Consider the following 18,834-nt stretch of genomic DNA (forward strand, 5'->3'; position numbering starts at 1 on the left):
TCGACATTGCAGACGAGGATTAAGGTTAAAGAGAGACACGAGAGCGGCAACCAATCGTGCGGTCTGCTGCAAAGATTCGTTAAATTTTGAATCACCAACTCGCTAAATTCAGATGCATGTGTTTAACACTAGGTTCGGGACTCAAAAATTGCGCCCTCCGTGTGTCCTGCGAATGTTGACAATTACAGGATTAAGATAAATTGGTAGATAGTAGATTACTCGGCTGATTATTGATAAATAATAAAAAAAGAGATTTCTCGATCAAAAAGTTAAAAGGCACCTTTAACTAACGAGCTTTCAAGTCGGATCTTGATCCTATAATACGATACACTGTAGTGCTGTTGATTTTTCCACGTCCAGTAGTTTTTAATTTTTATTTCTAACCTATTGGTTTTTACATACTAATTAATAATAATATTAAGGTAAGGATATTTCGCTTTTTTTTTTCGCGTGTCAATTTAAAATAAAATCATACCTAATCGATAATATCTTTTAGTTTTCAAGATTAGCAAAATGATGAAAGGAAAAGAAAATTTGAGTCAAAGTCAACAAAAACATCAAATGGGTAAGACAGATATCTTGAAAGAAAGTAAGTTTCAGTCAACTACTGCAAGTTCTAAAAGCATTGCTAAAAAATCAGAAGAAACCAACACTGCAAATAAATCCCAAGAACTTATGCCTCCGCCAAAACTACCTTTAAATTCTACAGAAGTCCGTGCAGTGAAAAAACCAGATCAAACTCATCATTCACAAAACTCTCATCATAAGGACACTGTGACAGATTCTAAACCAAAAAAACAAGAGAGTTCAACAAGCTCAATCCCACAATCAAAGACTGGAAACCAAAAGGAAAAGAAAAAACAATGGGCTATCACAGATTTTGATATTGGACGTGCACTCGGTAAAGGCAAATTTGGAAATGTATACTTGGCACGAGAAAAACAATCAAAGTTTATTGTTGCAATGAAAGTATTGTTTAAGGCTCAGATTTTAAAGGCTGACATTGAGCATCAAGTCAGGCGAGAAATTGAAATTCAAACTCATTTAAGGTAAAAACTGCTTAGTAACAAATTGTAATGAATCAATCATTTTTACTGCATTCTAGAAAAACGTTTTTTATCTATTTTTTGTATTGACACAAAATAAACGTTATTTCAGGCACCCTAATATACTAAGGATGTATGGATATTTTCATGATGATACTAGAGTTTATTTAATTTTGGAATTTGCTCCTAAGGGAGAAGTATTTAAGGAACTTAATGCTCAACCTAATAAACGTTTTGATGAAGTGAGGTAACTTAGAATTGTATCTCATTTTTATCAATTTTAGAAAGTGTTAGAAAAGAAATATTTTTATTAATATAATGTATGCAGGACCGCCACTTACATTTCGCAACTGGCTGATGCCTTGAAATATTGTCATGCAAGGAAAGTTATTCATAGAGATATAAAACCAGAAAATTTACTTCTTGGTGTTAACGGAGAATTGAAAATGGCTGACTTTGGTTGGTCTGTTCATGCCCCATCTTCACGCAGGGAAACTGTGTGTGGTACCTTAGATTATTTACCACCAGAAATGGTCAATGGTCAAACGCATGATCATACTGTTGATTTGTGGGGCGTTGGAATTTTGACTTACGAATTTTTGGTTGGTCAACCACCATTTTTAGCCAAAACTTACGATGAGACCTACCATAGAATAAAAAAAGTAAAATATACCGTCCCAGATCATATGAGTTCTGGAGCCAGAGACCTTATAGCAAAAGTAATGTTTATGTTTTGAAAATTATCTCTCATTGCTAGTGACTGAAAAATTTAATCATATTTGATTTTAGCTTCTCGTTGTGGCGCCGGAAAAAAGGTTATCATTGGATGGTATTCTAGATCACCAATGGGTTGTTTCAAATCGTACAACTCAACCAACTCAAGAAAGCATGAAGAGAAGTTAATCTATTTGATCTATTTTTTAATTTTATGTCATTTAAAAATCAAAATGGAGTATAAGTTTCTGAAAGTTTTACTTCTATATTTGGGATAGCCAAAGTAGTTTTTAATTCTGTAGATGATTAAAATTTTGTACAATATATTTTTTAATATTGGATTTTTCCTTTAGCAACTTTTTGTTACTTATTCTATGCAATAGATTAATTTATACGTGTATATTGTTACTGTAGAAATTTTATAAGTTCACGAGCAATATTGGGTTTAACAATAAATTTTTTTATAAAAATATTTAAAAATATTTAAATCTTTGTTAAAAATATTTTTATCGACACGAAAATTCGTGGAAAGTTCTAGTTCACATCGATAAAAATTAAGTATTCCAAGATATCTTAAAAAATTCATGTTTTCTACGCGAATATTCACACGTCGTCATTTTACATAATATATATATATATAAATTTATTAAACAAGAATATTAAAAAATCATATAGGCTTGAACACTTTTTTGTGATGCGACACAAGATCGCAGTGACATTACGCTAAATACAAAAGTTTCATTTTCTACACTACGGCGAATCCGTGTCCACGGCACTGTCGCCGCAGAAGACTCAAGAGCGCGATAAAGTAAGCGCGCGAGTCCGCGCTCAGGTGGAATGTGTAGCAGTTGTCCGGGTCGGGCAGGGTCGACGCCTCGCAATTCTCCGAGGCCGTGTCGCTGTTGCTGGATACGCTCGTGATGCCCGCGCTGCTCGTCCGCAAAAATTCCGCGACTCTCGCTCTAATTTCTCGGTCCATCTGGTTGTAAAAAAAAAAATAAAATTCCAAGCAATTTAGGATGCGAAATTAGTTTTAAAAATATGAAAAAAGTATGCGTCAGTTACATGAATCGGAGCACTCGTTTCGAGGGGTGAACCAGGTCTACTGTGATTCGACTGCTCCAACTGCTGCCTCGTAGCAGCGGCAGCGGCAGCAGCAGCTGCAGCAGCGTTGGCGGCGGCAACGGTAGCAGCGGTAGAGTAATAAAGACGCAGCTGAGTCGGCTCGTGTTCGCTCGAGCTCATCAGCAGATCTTTTATGGGTAGTACCTTCTCCAGGCTGTCTTCGGCTAGGCTGACGATGAGCAGCATCTGGCGGGTCAGCACGAGGCTCACCGGATGCTTGTCGCTGCTGACTTGCTGCTGCTGCTGCAGTACCCGCTCGGCCTGGCACACGTACAGAATGTTGTCCTGGTTAGCCTGCAACAAGGGCATGAGTCTCCAGGCGTAGCGCAGACAACTGCTGCTCTCGGCCGCGCGCTCCGTCGGGTATTGGACCACGGCTCGCTGACGAGGCTAAAAGATACAAAGCACGAGCGTTAACACGATCGCGATCGGTTCTCATCGATTGCTGTTTAAATGAATTACCTCTGGCAGAGAGCTCCAGCCGGTGCCTTGGAGCAGTCCTTGGCCGGTAAGGGCGACGAGCTCGGCGGCGCCGCTCAGTGGTTTCGTGACGACGCCGACGAGGCCTCGGCCCACGCCGCTGACGAGACCCCGAGTCGACGCCTCGCCCGACCAGACCTGCTGCAACGGGTGATGCGCCAGCCCAGCCACCGCAGCTGCAAAAAATTTGCCCGATACATCGTTTTACTCGATTCGTTCGCTTCTTTCATCCTTATTATATAGTTGCTTACCGAGCAAACTCATGCCGAGGCCGGTGAGTCCTTGATAGAGACCCTGAGCCACGCCCTGGGGCCTGGTCCGCCTGAACTCCTCCTGGCGCTGCAGGTGCTCCTCGTCGAGGGTGAGCCGATCGAGGTTCCTGGCGACGCTCGAGGCGAGCTTCGTGACGCTGTTGACGGTGCCGGCCGTGACGTGCTTGACGAGGCTCGCGCTGCCGTGGGTCACGCCGACGACGAAGCCCCAGGGCCCCTGCAGCAGTCCCTGGAACGGCAGCGAGACGAAGTCCTTGAGGCCGCTGCCGAGGGCCTGCGCGAGCCCGCCCAGCGAGCCGAGGATCTCGAGCGAGCCGACGACCCAGCCGACGCCGAAGATCGCCCCCGACAGGTAGTGCATCGCCAGGGCGTTGCCGAGACGATAGGGCGTCGTGACGAGATTGCGCTTGTCGAAGGCCTCGAAGAACAGGGGCGAGTGATCGAAGGCCACGTACAGGTGCACGGAGGTGTGCACGCTCAGAAGTATCGAGACCGGCTCGATGAGGAAGCTCTGGAGGCGCAGCGGCTGGCTCAGTATCCTCGCGTCGACGAGCACGTGGTCGGGCAACGGAACGGCAATGGAATGACTCGAGTTCTTCTCGCTGCTCCTCGCGTTGACCTGCTGCTGCTGCTGCTGCTGACCGCTACTCGTGGAGGACAGACAGGCCGGCAGAGTCGCAGTCACGAAATCCATGAGAAGCGTGACGAAGGCGCCCTCGACGTACGCGCTGACCGGGGCCAGCTTCACGGCGATCTCCTTGTAGACGCCCTCCTGGAGGCTCAGTTGGACGCCGAGCAGGCAATTGTCGACGATGTCCTCGAGATTTTTCTTCGGGCTCGTGCTGAGGAACACGGGCGGCGTCGCGGTGGCGTTGGCGTTCGTGTCCTTGCGCACGAGCGGCCTCTGGCTGACCAGCACCACGGGAAAGTCGTAGCCGCCCGACTCGAACATCTGATTGTCGAGCTGCAGATCGCCCACGTGCAGGCTGACCTGCGACTCGCCCCGCGAGTCGCGCTCCAGCTGCAGTATCGTGTCCGTGGTGCTGAGCGACAGCACCTCGATGCGCTGGCCCTGCTCGTTCACGTCCTTCATGAGGACGAACGAGATGCCGCGGAAGTGAAGCGTCGCCGAGGCGTGACTCGAGCTGCTACTGGTATTGCGCGTATTGTAGTCGTCGTCGTCGTCGTCGTGCTCGTCGTCGTTGTTGTTACCGCTTCGGCTAGTCGGTCGGGCTGCAGCTGCTTCGGCATCGTCGTCTTGGGCCGAGACGTAGGTCGTCGCGTTGGACGCGGAGCTGCACTGGCTGTTCACGCGGTTGTCCAGATCGGCGGCGGCGAGCCACGACGCGTTGTTGTTTTCGTGCTGGGACGGATCAGGGCTGCTGGCTCGCTGCTGCTGCTGCTGCAGGTTGCTCTTCCTTTCGATTTTGCTGCGTATGTCTTGGGCCGATATCTCGTACTGCGAGACCGGACTGAAGCGCACGCGGATCGTGTAGCACTGGGCTCGCGTCGAGATCTTCACGTCGCCGCGCGCGGGCAAGCGCAGCAGATGGTCCGACAGTTTGTCGCTTAGCTCGACGCTCTTGGACCATTGGATCGAGCCATCCGAAACGGAGGTGTAGGAGGAGCTCGATCTGTCGTCGACGAGGCCGGCCACCAGCATCGAGACGCTCGTCGCTTCGGAGCTGATCGGCAAGTCCGGCAGGTTGCTGCCGATGCTCGGCATCGAGTAGTAACAGCTGCTCTTGCTCTCGATGCAGCATTTCCAATCGAAGTGTTCGGCGTCCGGGATCACGTTATCTGCAAATATTTCTCCGCTATAATCATCGGTTCTTTGTGCGACAGCGTGTATTTACAGTTGTATAATACAATGATTACCTCGTTCTTGGTCGCTCTGGCCAACGACGATTCCGTAGGGGCAGACGTTATCGATGAGCAGCTGCGGCTGCTTGTCTTCGTGTATGGTAACGTATACGGTGCCCTTGTCTTCTTGCGTCGTAACGACCAATGGCAACGATTCGCGGCCCCTCTTTATAGGCAGATCGAAGATTAATTACAACAAGCTTTAATTTTCTTGCACAAAAGTGAAAACAACTTACCGGGAGCGCGATACATCGCCGAGCGAGGCCTTGATCGACCCGAATGGGACAAGACCACTTGTTTTCGCTCAGGCGCAGTGCGACGTAAAAAACGAAGGGGCCATCGGTTGCGTCCGATATCTTGTGCCACTGGACGATCGGTACCGCGTATCTGCAAACCAACAACGGCTCGTTTACATGTCTTAGGTAAAAAAAAAAAATGCATTGCAACGAGATATTAAATACCTTCGTTCGGTTGCAGCTGAGATTTTGATGCTCTTGTCGGTGGGCGCGTGATCGTGCAGTTGCAGATTTCTCGCCGAGGCCGGCACGGCCAGCGCGGCGGCCCAAAAATCGTGGCCCGTCATGTTGCCGATCACGTAGTTGCTGCCGATGCGCAGAACGCGCATATCTTTGTGCAGGCTCGAATTGATGCTGATCTGCGTTAGCTGAGAAAACGAAAATACAAAAGAGTTATGTTTGAACAAAGAGTCGAGAGAGCGATCTTTTTGGACACTTACACTGGAAGAAAGATCGACGCAGACTTTGAGATTGCCTTCCAGCGGGATCGATCCCTGCACCCGAGGCTTGTAAAAGCTCTGGCTCCACTCGGGCCGATCGAACTGCAGGGCCGCGGACATGAAAAAGGTGTCAGCCTGGCGCACGCCCAGGTAAAAGCTGCCCTCCAGTTTGGGGGGCGCGACGATGCCATAATGGGGCACACGGCACAGCTCGACCTGCTGCTGCTGCTGCTGCTGGGCCACTATCGACACCTCGCAGCCCAGCGAGTTGAGCACGAAGCACCAGGGCTGCAGCTCGAGCAGCAGCGTGCTCGACACCAGGCCGGCGTCCTCGTACCTGACCTGGACGTGGGTCTGCGGCTGGTCGCCGGCCACCCACTGGAACAACTCGTCCCCGTCGCCGTCGCTCTGCTGGAAGAAGGGCCAAGCGGCCTCCTCGTCCTTGTCGACGGCCTCGAGCGCCTCCAAGATGTCCCGGATGCTCTCCTTGTCGGGCCGCTTGAAAAACTTGCGCTGATCGACCGAGGCGTACGACAACGGCACGAACGGATCCGACGCCGACACTCCGGATCTACATGGAACGAGCGAACGAATATTTATTATTGCTTCCTCATAGAGGAAGCTTTGTGATGGGCTCCATTTCGGCTTTTTTATAGAGTAATCGTAGGGTATATTTAATGATATTTCTATATACTAGATCGAATTTCTGACACATGTTGGTATGTATGTGTGTGTGTGTGTGTGTGTGTGTGCGGCTGTATGTCTGTGTAGAGTGATTCCTCGATAACGGTAGCACGTATCGTGACGGGGTTTGGCTTATTTTGTTCGTTATTATGTAAGGATGAAGCCAGAAAATTGTATTTAGCGATAAAGGAAGAAAAAAAAATTTTTTTTCGATTTTTAAAAATTTTTGGAAATTTTTTTATGTCTGTGTAGAGTGATTCCTCGATAACGGTAGCACGTATCGTGACGGGGGAGGGCTTTTTTTGTTCGTTATGATGTAAGGATGAAGCCAGAAAATTGTATTTAGCGATAAACGAAGAAAAAAAATTTTTTTTTCGATTTTTAAAAATTTTTTTTTACGGGAAAAATTTTTTTTGCGGGAAATTGTCGTTTTCTTCCTTTTGCTCCCTCATATAGGAAGTTTTGTGATGGGATACATTTAGGCTTTCGTATATAATTATCGTAGGATATATTTAATGATATTTCTATATACTAGATCGAATTTTTGACACATTTTGGAATGTATGTGGGTGTATGCGGCTGTATGGCTGTGTAGAGTGATTCCTTGATAACGGTAGCACGTATCGTGACGGGGGAGGGCTTATTTTTTTCGTTATGACATAGGGACGAAGCCAGAAAAATTCATTTATCGATAAACGTAACGTTTTTTTTTCTATTTAAGAAAAAAATTTTTTTTTTTTGCATTGTTTGTTTGAGATACCCGATAAAGCTGAGAGGCGCTTTCGTTTCGCTTTCGTAATTAGAAAGATGATATTAATATTTTCAAATTATTTTTAAGTTAAAAAAAAAGTATGAGGAAGCTACTTGCCAATACATTGGCAGCGGTTTATTACTACTTAATCGATTTTACTTAATATGCTGAACGTACTCGATTTGGAAAGTCAATTGATGAGCGTGCTCGAATGTGCCGGGGCAATACATTTGTTGCCTCTCGCCTCTGCCGTTGATGACCGTTTGCAAAGATACACCTAGCGACGGCGTTTCTATTTGAACTTTCGCCGGTACAGGAAGGTACGACCTTATCATGTACAAGGGGCTTGTGACCGCCTATGTCAAAAAAAAACAGCATTATATTATTTAAGACAAACGTCTTCGATCTTGGTTCTTAATTTCCAAAAATAAGTTGGATAAAAAAAACTCACGAGAATCTTGACGACCCCGTCGATCGTTTCCGTGATCATTCGCACCCATATGCTGATGAACTGTCCTCGCTCCTGGAGCGGCACCTTGACGAGCCAGGGCTGACCCCAGCGCGCGTTCGGCTGGAGCGGAATGTCACCGGTCCAGGCGAGATTCGGCACGCTGGAGAATCGCAGCCTCATGGCCACGTTGGTCGGGTCGGCCAGCACGATGGAGGCCGGCCGGCTCCTCGGCGCCAGGAAGAAGCTCTCCGGGTAGAGGCTGGCGCGACTCTTGCCCAGTGCGTCGTACTTGATGAGTCGCATCTCGAAGCCGTCCTGCAGCTGATTGCTGACGACGAATTGCGCCACGAAGGTGACGAGCTTCTGCGAGGCCGAGAGCGCGGAGACCCGACAGCTGAGGACGACGCTCGGCTGCTCGACCGAGCCCGAGAGTTCCAAGTCGAAGCAGGCGTCCTCCTTGATGGAGAAAGGCTTGCTCCAGTGCCATCCGTTGGCGTCCTCCATGCCCACCTTCAAAGCCTTGAGAGAGAGAGAGAGAGACCCAGATTAAAAACAGTTCATCAGATCTGATAAAAAAGTTCTGGTGAACGCACATTAGATCTTATGTCAGATCTTACATCAGAATTTACATACGATTATAGACATCAAAACTTGCACCAGATCTGAGATGACTTTATCGCCTTAAATTATCTAAACAATACATTTATTAATTATTGAAATTCAATAATAAAAGTTATTAAATCAATTTAAATTCACTTTATCAAAAACCCAAACTAAATTTATAATTAAATTTTAATTATTAATACATTTATTGGTTAAATAATTATAAGCGATGCAGTCACTTCAGATCTAATGTTAGATATGATATTATTCGATTTGATGTAAGTTCTGATAATTATCTTATGCAAATTCTATGCAAATAAGATCTGTCATAAGATATACCAATTTCACCTGGGGAGAGAGAAAGAGAAATAATGGAATTACCTGGTTGGTAGCGTGTCGCCAGGAATAAAAGTGGCACTGGCCGCTCTCGAGCATTATGCTGTCGTTGGTGGCGTCTTGGCCGAATCTCAAGGGCACGTTGGTGTCGTTGGCCACGACGTACCTGGTCGTGAGCGGCCGCAGAGTCGTCGTCGTCGTCGGAGCCGTTGCAGCGGCCGCCGCCGGGGAGGCGGACAACAAGCGAGCGGCCCAGAGCTGAGCGGCCAGCGACAAGGCGTGAAAGCTCGCCGGGCTGAGCCTGACGTCGAACGGCTCGCAGGCCAGCGACAGATCGAGCGCGAGGTCGGGCGAGGGCCCGCGCGAGAGCCGCAGCTGCCACTCGGCCGGCTCGACGACCTCCTGGCTGAGCAGCAGGCCGTAGTCGAGCAGGCGCAGTCCCAGCGCGGCGTTGGCGCGCACGAGCGCGACCTCCGTGCTGGACCACCTGCTGAGGGCGAGCTGGGCGCGGCTGAGCTCGAGCACGGCGAAGCACTGGTTCGCGGGCACCTGGCCGGCGAGCTCGTAACGGGCCAGAGGTGCCGGTAGGTCGCGCTTCTGCTTCTGCTGCTGCTCCTCGTCTTCCTCGTCCTCCAGCTGATTGAACAGGCGCAGTTGGACGCAGCCGAGGCTGACGGCCGCCTGCAGACTCGGCACTATGCGCGGATTGAAGTACGAGTCGATGCGCAGACAGGCCAGCAGGGCCTTGCTCGACAGCCGACGACGAGATGATCTCGAGGCGCCGTTAAGCAGGACGATGCGCCAGACGCAGGCCACGGCTTGCAGGGGCGCGTGCTCCGGCAGGTCCAGCCGGTAGCTCTCCTGCTCCGACAGGTAAAAGTCCACGTAGCGCTGATAGGTCGTCTGGCTCTCGCTCCAGTACTCGATGGCGCAGCCGAGCCTCTGGCCGGGCCCGTCGTCGTCGTCGTCGTCGTCGCCGGTCTCGCTGCTGCTGGCCTCCTCCATGGGCACCGGACTCACGTGGATGCGCGTCAGGGTCCTCGGGTGCGGGTATCGCCAGGCCATGGCTCGCTGCGGCTGCGAGTGAAACACCACCTGGTAGGGGAACGGCAGCTCGTCCGTGGTGCCGTCGACGAATTGAAAGGCTCCGGATTTCAGATCGTCCTGGTAGTGCTGCTCGTGCTTCGTGGGCCGCCGCTGTTGCTGCTGCCGATGATGATGGGAACGATCGAGTTCGTTGCTAGTCGAGTTTGCTTCGGTCGTCCTCGACAATATCTTCGTTAGGTCGCCGAGGCCCGATTGACAAGCGAGTATGTGTCGCGGTCCGAGATCCAAATGCAGACAGTCGCACTCGGCCTGCACCTGTATCTGGGGCGGCTCGGCCTTCTGTTGCCAAGGCTCCCAGAGCAGGCACACGCTGACGCTGCACGAGCACGGATTCAACAGCATCGTGGTAGCCTTTTGGGCACTCGCGTCCGCCCGACTCAGATGATCCCTGATCGACACGACGAGCGAGTCCCAACTGAAGCTGCCGAAGATCCTCTCGGGCCTCGAGGAATTGCTGGCGCTGGCCGAGAACGAGGCCAGACTCAGCAGGAGCTCGCTCGTGCCGTCGCTCGTTTCCAGGGAAAAGACCAATTGCTTCGTGGACAGGTTCGTGTCGGGTACGCGATACTTGTTGGAGCTGCTGACCTGCTGCTGCTGCTGTTGTTGCGCCGCTGAGCTGCCGCTGTCGGGACTGCTACTCGTGCTGTTGTTGTAAACGTTGCAACGATCCGCGCCGACGACTGTATGCGCTCGACCGTCGTCCAGACAATCGATCAGTTGGTCGCGTATCCGCAGCAGCTTGTCGAGCCTCGCGAGAGAAAAGTGCACCTTGGTCGGTCGGCCCATGTTGATGCTCATCTGGGAATTTTTGCACGCGTCCCACTTGACGACCAGGAAGGACGGCGGGATGCCCGTGTCCAGGTGAGCCTCGCCGCTCTTCGTTTCCAGAATGAACGTGGTAAAGTCGCTGGCCGATGGAATGGACGTCGATCTCTTGCCTGTTTCATTGCCGAGAAGCAGCGAGACATCGAAACACGAGAACTGAAAAAAGCATTATTCTTCGTCAACGATCATTGATGCCTAAATGTTAGTTTTTTTTATTGGACTGCTTTTACCTGAATCCTTTGATCCGATTGTTGTTGATAAAAGTACAAATTTGGTTGGTCGATGACGGCGTAAACGAGGGGTGACTTTAACGTATTGTTAGCTTCGTCTCCTTTCTCATTCTCTGTTCGCGTCTGCAATGCACAAATAAACTTTATACTCAATTACATAGAAGTCGACCGATTTATTTATGCGTTTCCTTATTACGTACAGATAGTCTCGGTGAAACTGGCTCGCGAACGACGTCGTAAAAGACTATCGTTACTTTTCCACAGTTCATCAGGCACTCGAAGGGTGTAAGCTCGTTCGATCGAGCGCAAGTTTTTCCCTGTTTATCGAACGACAGTACATTACAAATATTGTCGAATTATTAATTATGAAAATTGTTAATTAAACTTGCGATGTAGGAAGAAGTCAAGCTGCAAGAGTCGAAATCGACCCCGCTATCCTTGGCGACATCCAGCTCGAACTCCGGGATCGTTTGTTTGATCAAGTGAGATCCCTTCAGACTGCTCGTGAACGAAGGTTGGTTTCTCAATTGACTTCTCGGTGTTTCGAAAATGTCCGATCGATCCGACTTGCCACCGCTCGGCACAAGACCCTGCAGTTGATTCAACAGCCAAGCGACCAGTTTGATCTGTCCGGGATTGAACATCAGTTCTAGATCCGTGAGGCAATTGAGCTCGGCGGCGCTGGCGCAAACGATCGTGTCGGGTTTGAAGATAATGACGGGTGCCACGATGAAGCAGAAATCGAATCTGAAAGGGAGGAGCGCCAAATTCACGATCCACAAAGATAATTCCAAGGGCTTTAATCGACATACCTCGTCACGATAGGAAGCGTAGGTAAGTGCGGCTCGAGACTGCTACCGTTGCCAAGCTTATTCCACTCCACGGCAGGATTCTCGTTCATCGTGTACAAGTACGACTGCGACACTCGCTTCATGACGCTCCTCTGATAGCCCTTCCAAGTCGTCGTGAAGGCACTGATACCGTCGACGTTGATCTGATACTGTCGATCCTCGACCGCCGAGCCCGGCACATTCAGAATATTAGCCTGACCGGCCAGTTGATAGATATCCGGCCGCAGGGGTACCCTGCAGATGGGATTCTCGGCGTGCGGCGTTATTCGAACACCGTCGACCTATCAGCACGTATTATACATCATCATAGGAGATAGAATGCGCAGCTGTAAAGATAAAGTAGCAAATAACGACGATACCTGCAACATCAGCAGATCGTGAGTCGAGTCGTTGTCCGGATCGTCCATGGTCGTCGGCAGCATTATACGCAGTCCCTTCAAGTCGAAGTACACCAGAGGCAGAGACTCGCTGCGCAGCTTGGCGATTCCAATGAACGGCGGCATGATCTTCGCGTCGTCGTCGCTGGCTCGAGACTCGCGGCTCGCTGCGTCGTCGCTCAGCAGCAGCGGTCTCGCGATCCCGACGTACTTGCCGAGCACGCTCGGCGCCACGGTCAGGTCGATCGGTTGGATCTTCACTAGAGCCTCGGTGATGTAAGTGTCGCTCGGTTGCAGCACCTCCATGCGCGAATCTTTCTGCAACGATAAAAGAGAAGATGTATTTTTCCGTAAAATCTACGAGTCGGATGTAGGTCTATTAAATATTATTTCGAACCCTCGGCAATTTGTAGGATTTTCTGGCTCCCCAGCGAGTGTGCACGTTGCCGGACTTGGCCACGGTCAACGTAAGGCACAAGAATCCCGAATCCTCGTTTTTTTCCATCTGTCCTTCTCGGCCGCTCATGAGTATACCCGCGTACTCACCCAAGTCCCATTGCTGCGATTGCGACGATCTACAAATCGGTGTATATTTAAAAGATCACAAATCGTCGGATTTATTATTAGTAACCGGATATAAGCGTGACGATGATACCTCACGTAATGAAAAATCGTGGCCGTAGTTATCTTGTGCTTTAGCTTGAAGTAAACCGGTTGCACGTCGATCGAAGTTATGATATCTTCCAGTTCCAGGGCCAGCTTGGAATTAGCGTAAGTGTCGTCGTCCGCCAAAACGTAAAGTTTTACCGAGATCTTAGCGATGGTCCACTGAATGCAGGCGCTCACGTGCGAAGCGTCGGCTGCTGAAACGATCGTTGTGCCAAGTGCTTAGCTATATGTATATACTTATGCGTCGCTGGTCAAAATTGTTGTAAATAAGCATACCCTGCGCGGTGTTCTCCTTTTTCACGGCGGACATCGTGGAAGTCGTGGTAGCGTCCTCCAAGTACTGCTGCTGCGTCGGACTGGACGAGCTTCTCCTCAGCGCCGCGGGCAAGTCTTTCGAATCTCGCGCCTCGCCGATACTCGAGGAATGCGTTTGGCTCGCGGGACCCGCCGCAATGGTCACGCTCGCGATGTCGTTCGTTAGAGCGTGCAAAAAGCTCACCTGCGCGCAGCACACAAACGATGATACAAAGAGCTCGGTATAACAGCTTCGATTATGGATTTTCTATAATATATACCTGCTCCTCGTTCAGCGACACGATGATCGGCGATGTGTCGATGTACAAGCACAGGCTCAGAGTGGCGGCCGATTCGTTGATCGCCGTAGTGGATTCCGTACTTTTCGTCACGAGGTCCAGCGTGGCTTTGAAGCGAATTTTCTTGACGAAATTCTGTCGCGCGCTACCTTTCAGAGTGAACATTTCCAGATCCGATATTTCCAAAGTCCAAGGAAAGCTGTGAGTTTCTGAAATTTCGATATTGAAAGATTCATTATGGATCGAGATGACTCGAACCAGATGGATGTTTACTTACTCGCAGCCCAAATATTTTTAGGAAGTCTTATCGGCAATTCATGCGCATACTTTGATAAATAATTCGACGGCTCGGCATTTGTATTCGAAGACGTTATACCAATGACGGGCAATTTCACTACGAGAATACGCAGATTTTCATCCGATTTCAAGGCTGCATCTTTCGCCTCTTCGATGCCTGTGAATATTGTCAAAATCCGATACATATGCAGGTTTCCACGAGAGATGTTTATGAATAATTTCGTAAGCAAAATTTACCTTCCAAATCGATGCCGCTCATCGTACGCGTAGGCACGTAAACGATCGTGTGATCCACTCGAGCGTCGAGAATCAGCGTCGACCACCACGGCGACAATTGAGTCAATCGTGCCCACAAACCGTAGCTCGAGTCGGGAGACGAGGCCCCCTGCTCGAGTTGCTCCTGCTGATGATGCAGACGCTGTTGTTGCTTCTGTTGCAGCGACTCGCTCTGAGTCAAAACCGCGTCGGAGTCGTAGGTCTTGGTGGTCGATTTTTTCGCCGATTTATTGTCCGCGACGACGGCTTCGTCGATTTTGCGCTTGTCCTTGTCGGACGAGCTGTGAACGCTCTCGTGAACGAAGCTGCTTCTCTTCCTGGTGACGCTCGGATCCGAGACGATGCTCTCGGTGCCGGCTTGAGTCAGGTTTTGTTCGGGTCGACCACCGACGTTTTGTGGCGCTGAGTAAGCGCATTTACCTTTGTTAACCTGATAGTCCAGCCACTTGAGCAAAAGAGGATCCAAGCAAGCCTTCATGGGAGCCATCCGAAAGGACAGTATCGTCGGATGCTGAGGATTGTCGACGAGATCGTTTGAAAACTGCACGATGGCACTTACCAATGGTCGCGTTTCCCGATTACTGTAACAAAGAAACAACAAAAATCAACGATCGAAAACGAGAGAAGGCCTCGTTCGATGGACCGTACCTGTGAGCTTCTTCGTGCTCCGGGCCGGACAATATGAACGCCTGCTCGGTCTCGCTGTGGGCGAAAATCTTCATCGACGCCAGATCGGCCGTGTAGGACCTCGTGCACAAGGACGCGACTCCCTTCAGCTGGATATTGTCGAGGCAGAGCTCCAGATAGATCGGGCTCTTTTCGTCGCGCGAATCGTTGCAGATGCTGGAGCAGGACACGAGTCGGCCGAGATCGTCGTCGTCCCGCGCGCAGAGCAGCGACGAAACGATCGCCGCTGCGACCGCGATCTTCCTCTTGGTGCCCGTAATCGTGATCGAGTCGACGCTCAGCTCGTGCGAGCCGTGTATCCTGTGCGCCTCCTTCCAGTAATCGGGATAGAGTATCGTGCGCAGATTGCCCTCGACGTTGCACGGCAGTACCAGCGGCGTTCGACGACGCTCGGACTTCAAAAAGACCTGACTGCCGACTCCGTTGAGTCGGAACTTGAGCTTGCGGTAGCACCGAGTCAGCATCTCGGCGGGTATCTCCGTTTGCTTCGAGGCGCACGCGATCAGCCTGAACGGATAGATGGGCTCTTCCAGGCTGGCCTCGATCGTGCCCGCCTCGAGACTGACGTGCGGCTCTTCGCTCAGGCACGGCGACAGAGTCTCGTCGTGTTGCTGCTGCTGCTTAACGAGATTCCTCTGTCTGGGCAGACCGGCTGAATAATGATCGGCCAGTTGCAATTGTACGGCGACTTTTTTCACGTACAGGTACGTCGTTAAAATCGGTATATTTTCTCGCAGAGCTTCGTACTCCTCCACCGTAACAGGCGGCAGCTCGTCGAACTTGGGCAAGGTCTTGGGAACGATGTAGGGATTGTAGTCGTATTTTTCCGCCGCCTGTCTGATGGTGTCGATACGGTGCAGCAGTCCCGAACAGACGCGCAGAGTTATGTCGCCGAACGTATATCTGATGTGTCTCTCCTCGCGAAAATTGCTGTACTCGAAACCCGAGCTCAGCTCTGCCAATTGCTGAGGCGTCACGTCCTCCGGGATTTCGGCGTAATGTACGTAATCCAGCGAGACGGCTGGACATCTTTCTAATAATTCTGAAACTGATGGTTGACAGCGTGAGCTTTGTGATCTTGCCAAAATAAATTATTCGCGCTGTACGTAATTCAAAATTGTACCGGAATTTTTGCTGAGGTAATGAGAAACGTCCTTTTTGTATTCTCTCTTTTTCCCTTGATTTTCCACGGCTTCATCGTCAAACAGCGTGTTTTTGAGGTATTCGTCCTTTTTCAGCCCGGCGGTCAGATAAAGAGGAGGCTGAAATACCGATAACTTCAATGATTAACGATTCTAGGGACAATATGATCGGACAAATGTACCTGTACTCCATCCGAGACCTCGGGAAATTCACAGCTGCAAGCTTCTCGCGGATACAATTGAATGGTACCGACGCCCATGTAAACGTTGGTCATTGAGATTCCTTGCAAGACCCCGTCCATCACTGCCTCGGAAAAGTGAATCGAAAGAAACGGTTTGTACTTGATTTTACGAGACTTGTAAAACAACTGCTCCTTGACGCTCTCGACGGCCTGCCAAATTTGACCAAAGTTATAAGCACGGGTGTGCGAATGTAATTTAAATTAAAAACAGCTTTCTATACTTTGAATGTTATAGTGGCATCGTCGATAAAGAATCCAAAATGCACAATGTGTCCAGAGTAGTCCAACAGCTCGTCCGACCAATTGTTTTCCCAATCCATTGGAATGATCGATGAGACGGTGTTCCAAGCCCACATACCCCAACCCGCTTCTCCGGCTGCTTTGGTCACTTGTGCTAAATCATCTACAAAGAGCGTGACATGAATTAATTACAAATTAAGTATCAATTTTAATATTTTTACAGAATTCTGTAGATTTACTAGCAATATTGTCATTCTCTTCTTCTGGCATGCTTGACTTTTCTTTAGCTACAGGAAACTGACGCGATTGCAAAGTGGTGACCAATGCAAGCAGCCTTAAGATCATGGGAATTTGTTGCTCGGTTATACTGAACTCCATTTTTTGACAATGTACATCAAACCTAGTTATCGATGCTCTTTTAGCCATTTGACTATGATAACTCATAATCAGTCTTATAGTTAACGAACAGCGATATAATACTGGATCCTGCATGAAGTTACATTTGTTACATTATTTATTATAAAGAATGTGGCATATAGGCATCTAGTGATGTTTACCTGATATATTTCAATTTTCCCTGATGTATCCATTTTGTCTAAACACAGAGTTAAATCCTGAATAGTGATAATTTTTTGTAGTCTAACTTCATAGCTGCTCATATCTGTAACAAATGAGACAGGTATAATTTCAGATTTTTTTAATTACCTTATATCATTCATGTCATACCTGTGAAAGCTGGCTCCCATTTTTTGTTAACACTTTGCATGGATAAAAATCTAACATTCATACTAAGAACAATATCTTCTTCTACATATTTTAAAATTAAATTATTACAATTTATTGTTATATTGTTAATGACTTTATTCACTATACTGCTTATATATCCAGGTGGGGCTTCTTCTCTATGTTTAAAATAATAAAAAATTACTACTAAGTATTGAATGCCTTTAATAAACATAAACTAAACCTTACTCTGAAACAGCAATTTCTTTCTGAGGAGATGATTTATTAACATTGTCGCATTGATTTTCTTCTTTAAGTTTTAAAATACATTCTAAAATAATTCAAATTTATCATTACATGATTTAAAAATAAATGACATTAAAACAACATTATTTTACCAATGGTGTTAATGGTCACTACAATTGGCTCTGATGTAATTTTTACCCAGGGGACATGAATAAGTAGTTCATGAATATGTCCACTGACGAACGTGAATGGAAGATTAAGTTGCTCTTCCAACACTTCCAATCGTAAATCAAGATTTTGAAAGGATGCATCTCCACCCCACAAGGAAACCTTCATCAAATATTTTTATTAGTAAACTTATCATCGTAAAATAAATAAATTCAAAATAAACAAGTACCTGAGACTGCTCTGGTTTAAAGTTTTTGACATATTTTTCAACATAGCTGAGTATAACAGGAGTAATATATGATTCCAATTTAAACATTTCATTGAAAAGTTGAATTAAATTTCATTCTTTCTTTTTAAATCCTTTTTATTGGGGCACCTGAATATCAACAGTATCAATATTAATTTTTATGACATATGTTCAAAATCAAAGATTCGTTGACAGTAATTAATTTGTTTGGTTACATTGCTATATTTCAATAAAAACTATCATTAGTATAAATAAGAATTTATTAAATTCTGTACACCTACAAAATTCGTTCTGTTAAGCGAAAAATTTCTCATCTGCATTGGCACTCATTTATGAAAACTCGGCACTCTTACCGTCAAACGAGCAGCCGGCGAAACTTTTTCAATTATTCAACGAACAGAGACAATTCGAACAAACGGCAGCGGCTGTAATGATGCAAAAAATCGTGCCAGTTTACCTGCACACGATGGCCACATCGGAAAAAACTCGACGTGATATTGTGTTTATCAATCTACAACAATCGCACTTAATAGCAGACGGTATTATTATCATACACACAACCTGCTGTCACGATACTCAAGGTAGTGCGCGCCCCCAATGACGGCTCTAATAGTACACACTGTCCGATGATTTGTTTTTTCAAGTCTTGTATTTTTGATTTTTGAATGAAGTTGTAAGCTCAAGTTATTTACGAAAATGAATCACTTTACGTTCTTTAATGCATAACAAACTTTGATTAAATGTATATAGGATAAACAATAATTCTTACAAATTTAAAGCTTTACATGTTAATAAAGTTTGTAAAAATGATTAAATGTATATAGGATAAACAATAATTATTACAAATTTAAAG

General features: G+C 47.6%; 2 protein-coding genes across 4 annotated transcripts; one reads left to right on the plus strand and one right to left on the minus strand.

Annotated features, from left to right (window-relative positions):
- Positions 1–142: 142 nt before the first annotated feature.
- Positions 143–2,101, plus strand: LOC106657646 (aurora kinase C-like). The gene is made up of 5 exons (XM_014379257.1): positions 143–422; positions 497–1,049; positions 1,159–1,293; positions 1,375–1,765; positions 1,836–2,101. The coding sequence occupies exons 2-5, from the start codon at positions 514–516 to the stop codon at positions 1,947–1,949; spliced, it is 1,176 nt and encodes a 391-aa protein (XP_014234743.1). The 5' UTR covers positions 143–422; positions 497–513; the 3' UTR covers positions 1,950–2,101.
- LOC106657601 (vacuolar protein sorting-associated protein 13B) lies at positions 2,002–18,519 on the minus strand. Of its 3 annotated transcripts, none has more exons than XM_023458056.1 (33): positions 18,335–18,519; positions 17,964–18,110; positions 17,719–17,896; positions 17,570–17,651; positions 17,324–17,499; positions 17,155–17,258; positions 16,837–17,083; positions 16,579–16,760; positions 16,298–16,507; positions 16,097–16,235; positions 14,935–16,021; positions 14,248–14,867; positions 13,991–14,167; positions 13,696–13,922; positions 13,397–13,619; positions 13,107–13,314; positions 12,849–13,026; positions 12,434–12,769; positions 12,036–12,355; positions 11,613–11,970; positions 11,424–11,540; positions 11,224–11,346; positions 9,107–11,149; positions 8,123–8,641; positions 7,849–8,027; positions 6,237–6,807; positions 5,962–6,164; positions 5,737–5,887; positions 5,516–5,666; positions 3,617–5,437; positions 3,348–3,541; positions 2,826–3,275; positions 2,002–2,739 (listed from the first exon to the last, which is right to left on the minus strand). In XM_023458056.1, exons 2-33 carry the CDS (start codon positions 18,048–18,050, stop codon positions 2,506–2,508), a joined length of 11,895 nt encoding a protein of 3,964 aa, XP_023313824.1. In that variant the 5' UTR covers positions 18,051–18,110; positions 18,335–18,519; the 3' UTR covers positions 2,002–2,505. The 3 variants fall into 3 exon arrangements, with proteins under 3 accessions (XP_023313824.1, XP_023313825.1, XP_023313823.1); XM_023458057.1 differs by having other exon boundaries at positions 13,107–13,311; positions 18,263–18,519; XM_023458055.1 differs by having other exon boundaries at positions 18,263–18,519.
- Positions 18,520–18,834: the final 315 nt, after the last annotated feature.

The sequence above is a fragment of the Trichogramma pretiosum genome, unplaced genomic scaffold (genome assembly GCF_000599845.2).
Source record: "Trichogramma pretiosum strain Unisexual culture from Peru unplaced genomic scaffold, Tpre_2.0 scaffold90, whole genome shotgun sequence".
NCBI classification, from domain to species: Eukaryota; Metazoa; Arthropoda; class Insecta; order Hymenoptera; family Trichogrammatidae; genus Trichogramma; species Trichogramma pretiosum.

What these genes read in the sequence shown, in the direction of transcription:
- LOC106657601 (XM_023458056.1), bottom strand. Translation starts at nt 18,050, where the DNA reads ATGTTTAAATTGGAATCATATATTACTCCTGTTATACTCAGCTATGTT. An exon ending in CAGTTTCACCGAGACTATCT is followed by an intron (nt 11,347 to 11,423) that starts GTACGTAATAAG and finishes TGTGCATTGCAG; the next exon opens with ACGCGAACAGAGAATGAGAA. An exon ending in AAACGAGTGCTCCGATTCAT is followed by an intron (nt 2,740 to 2,825) that starts GTAACTGACGCA and finishes TTTTACAACCAG; the next exon opens with ATGGACCGAGAAATTAGAGC.
- LOC106657646 (XM_014379257.1), top strand. Translation starts at nt 514, where the DNA reads ATGATGAAAGGAAAAGAAAATTTGAGTCAAAGTCAACAAAAACATCAA. An exon ending in GAAATTCAAACTCATTTAAG is followed by an intron (nt 1,050 to 1,158) that starts GTAAAAACTGCT and finishes ACGTTATTTCAG; the next exon opens with GCACCCTAATATACTAAGGA. An exon ending in CCAGAGACCTTATAGCAAAA is followed by an intron (nt 1,766 to 1,835) that starts GTAATGTTTATG and finishes ATTTGATTTTAG; the next exon opens with CTTCTCGTTGTGGCGCCGGA.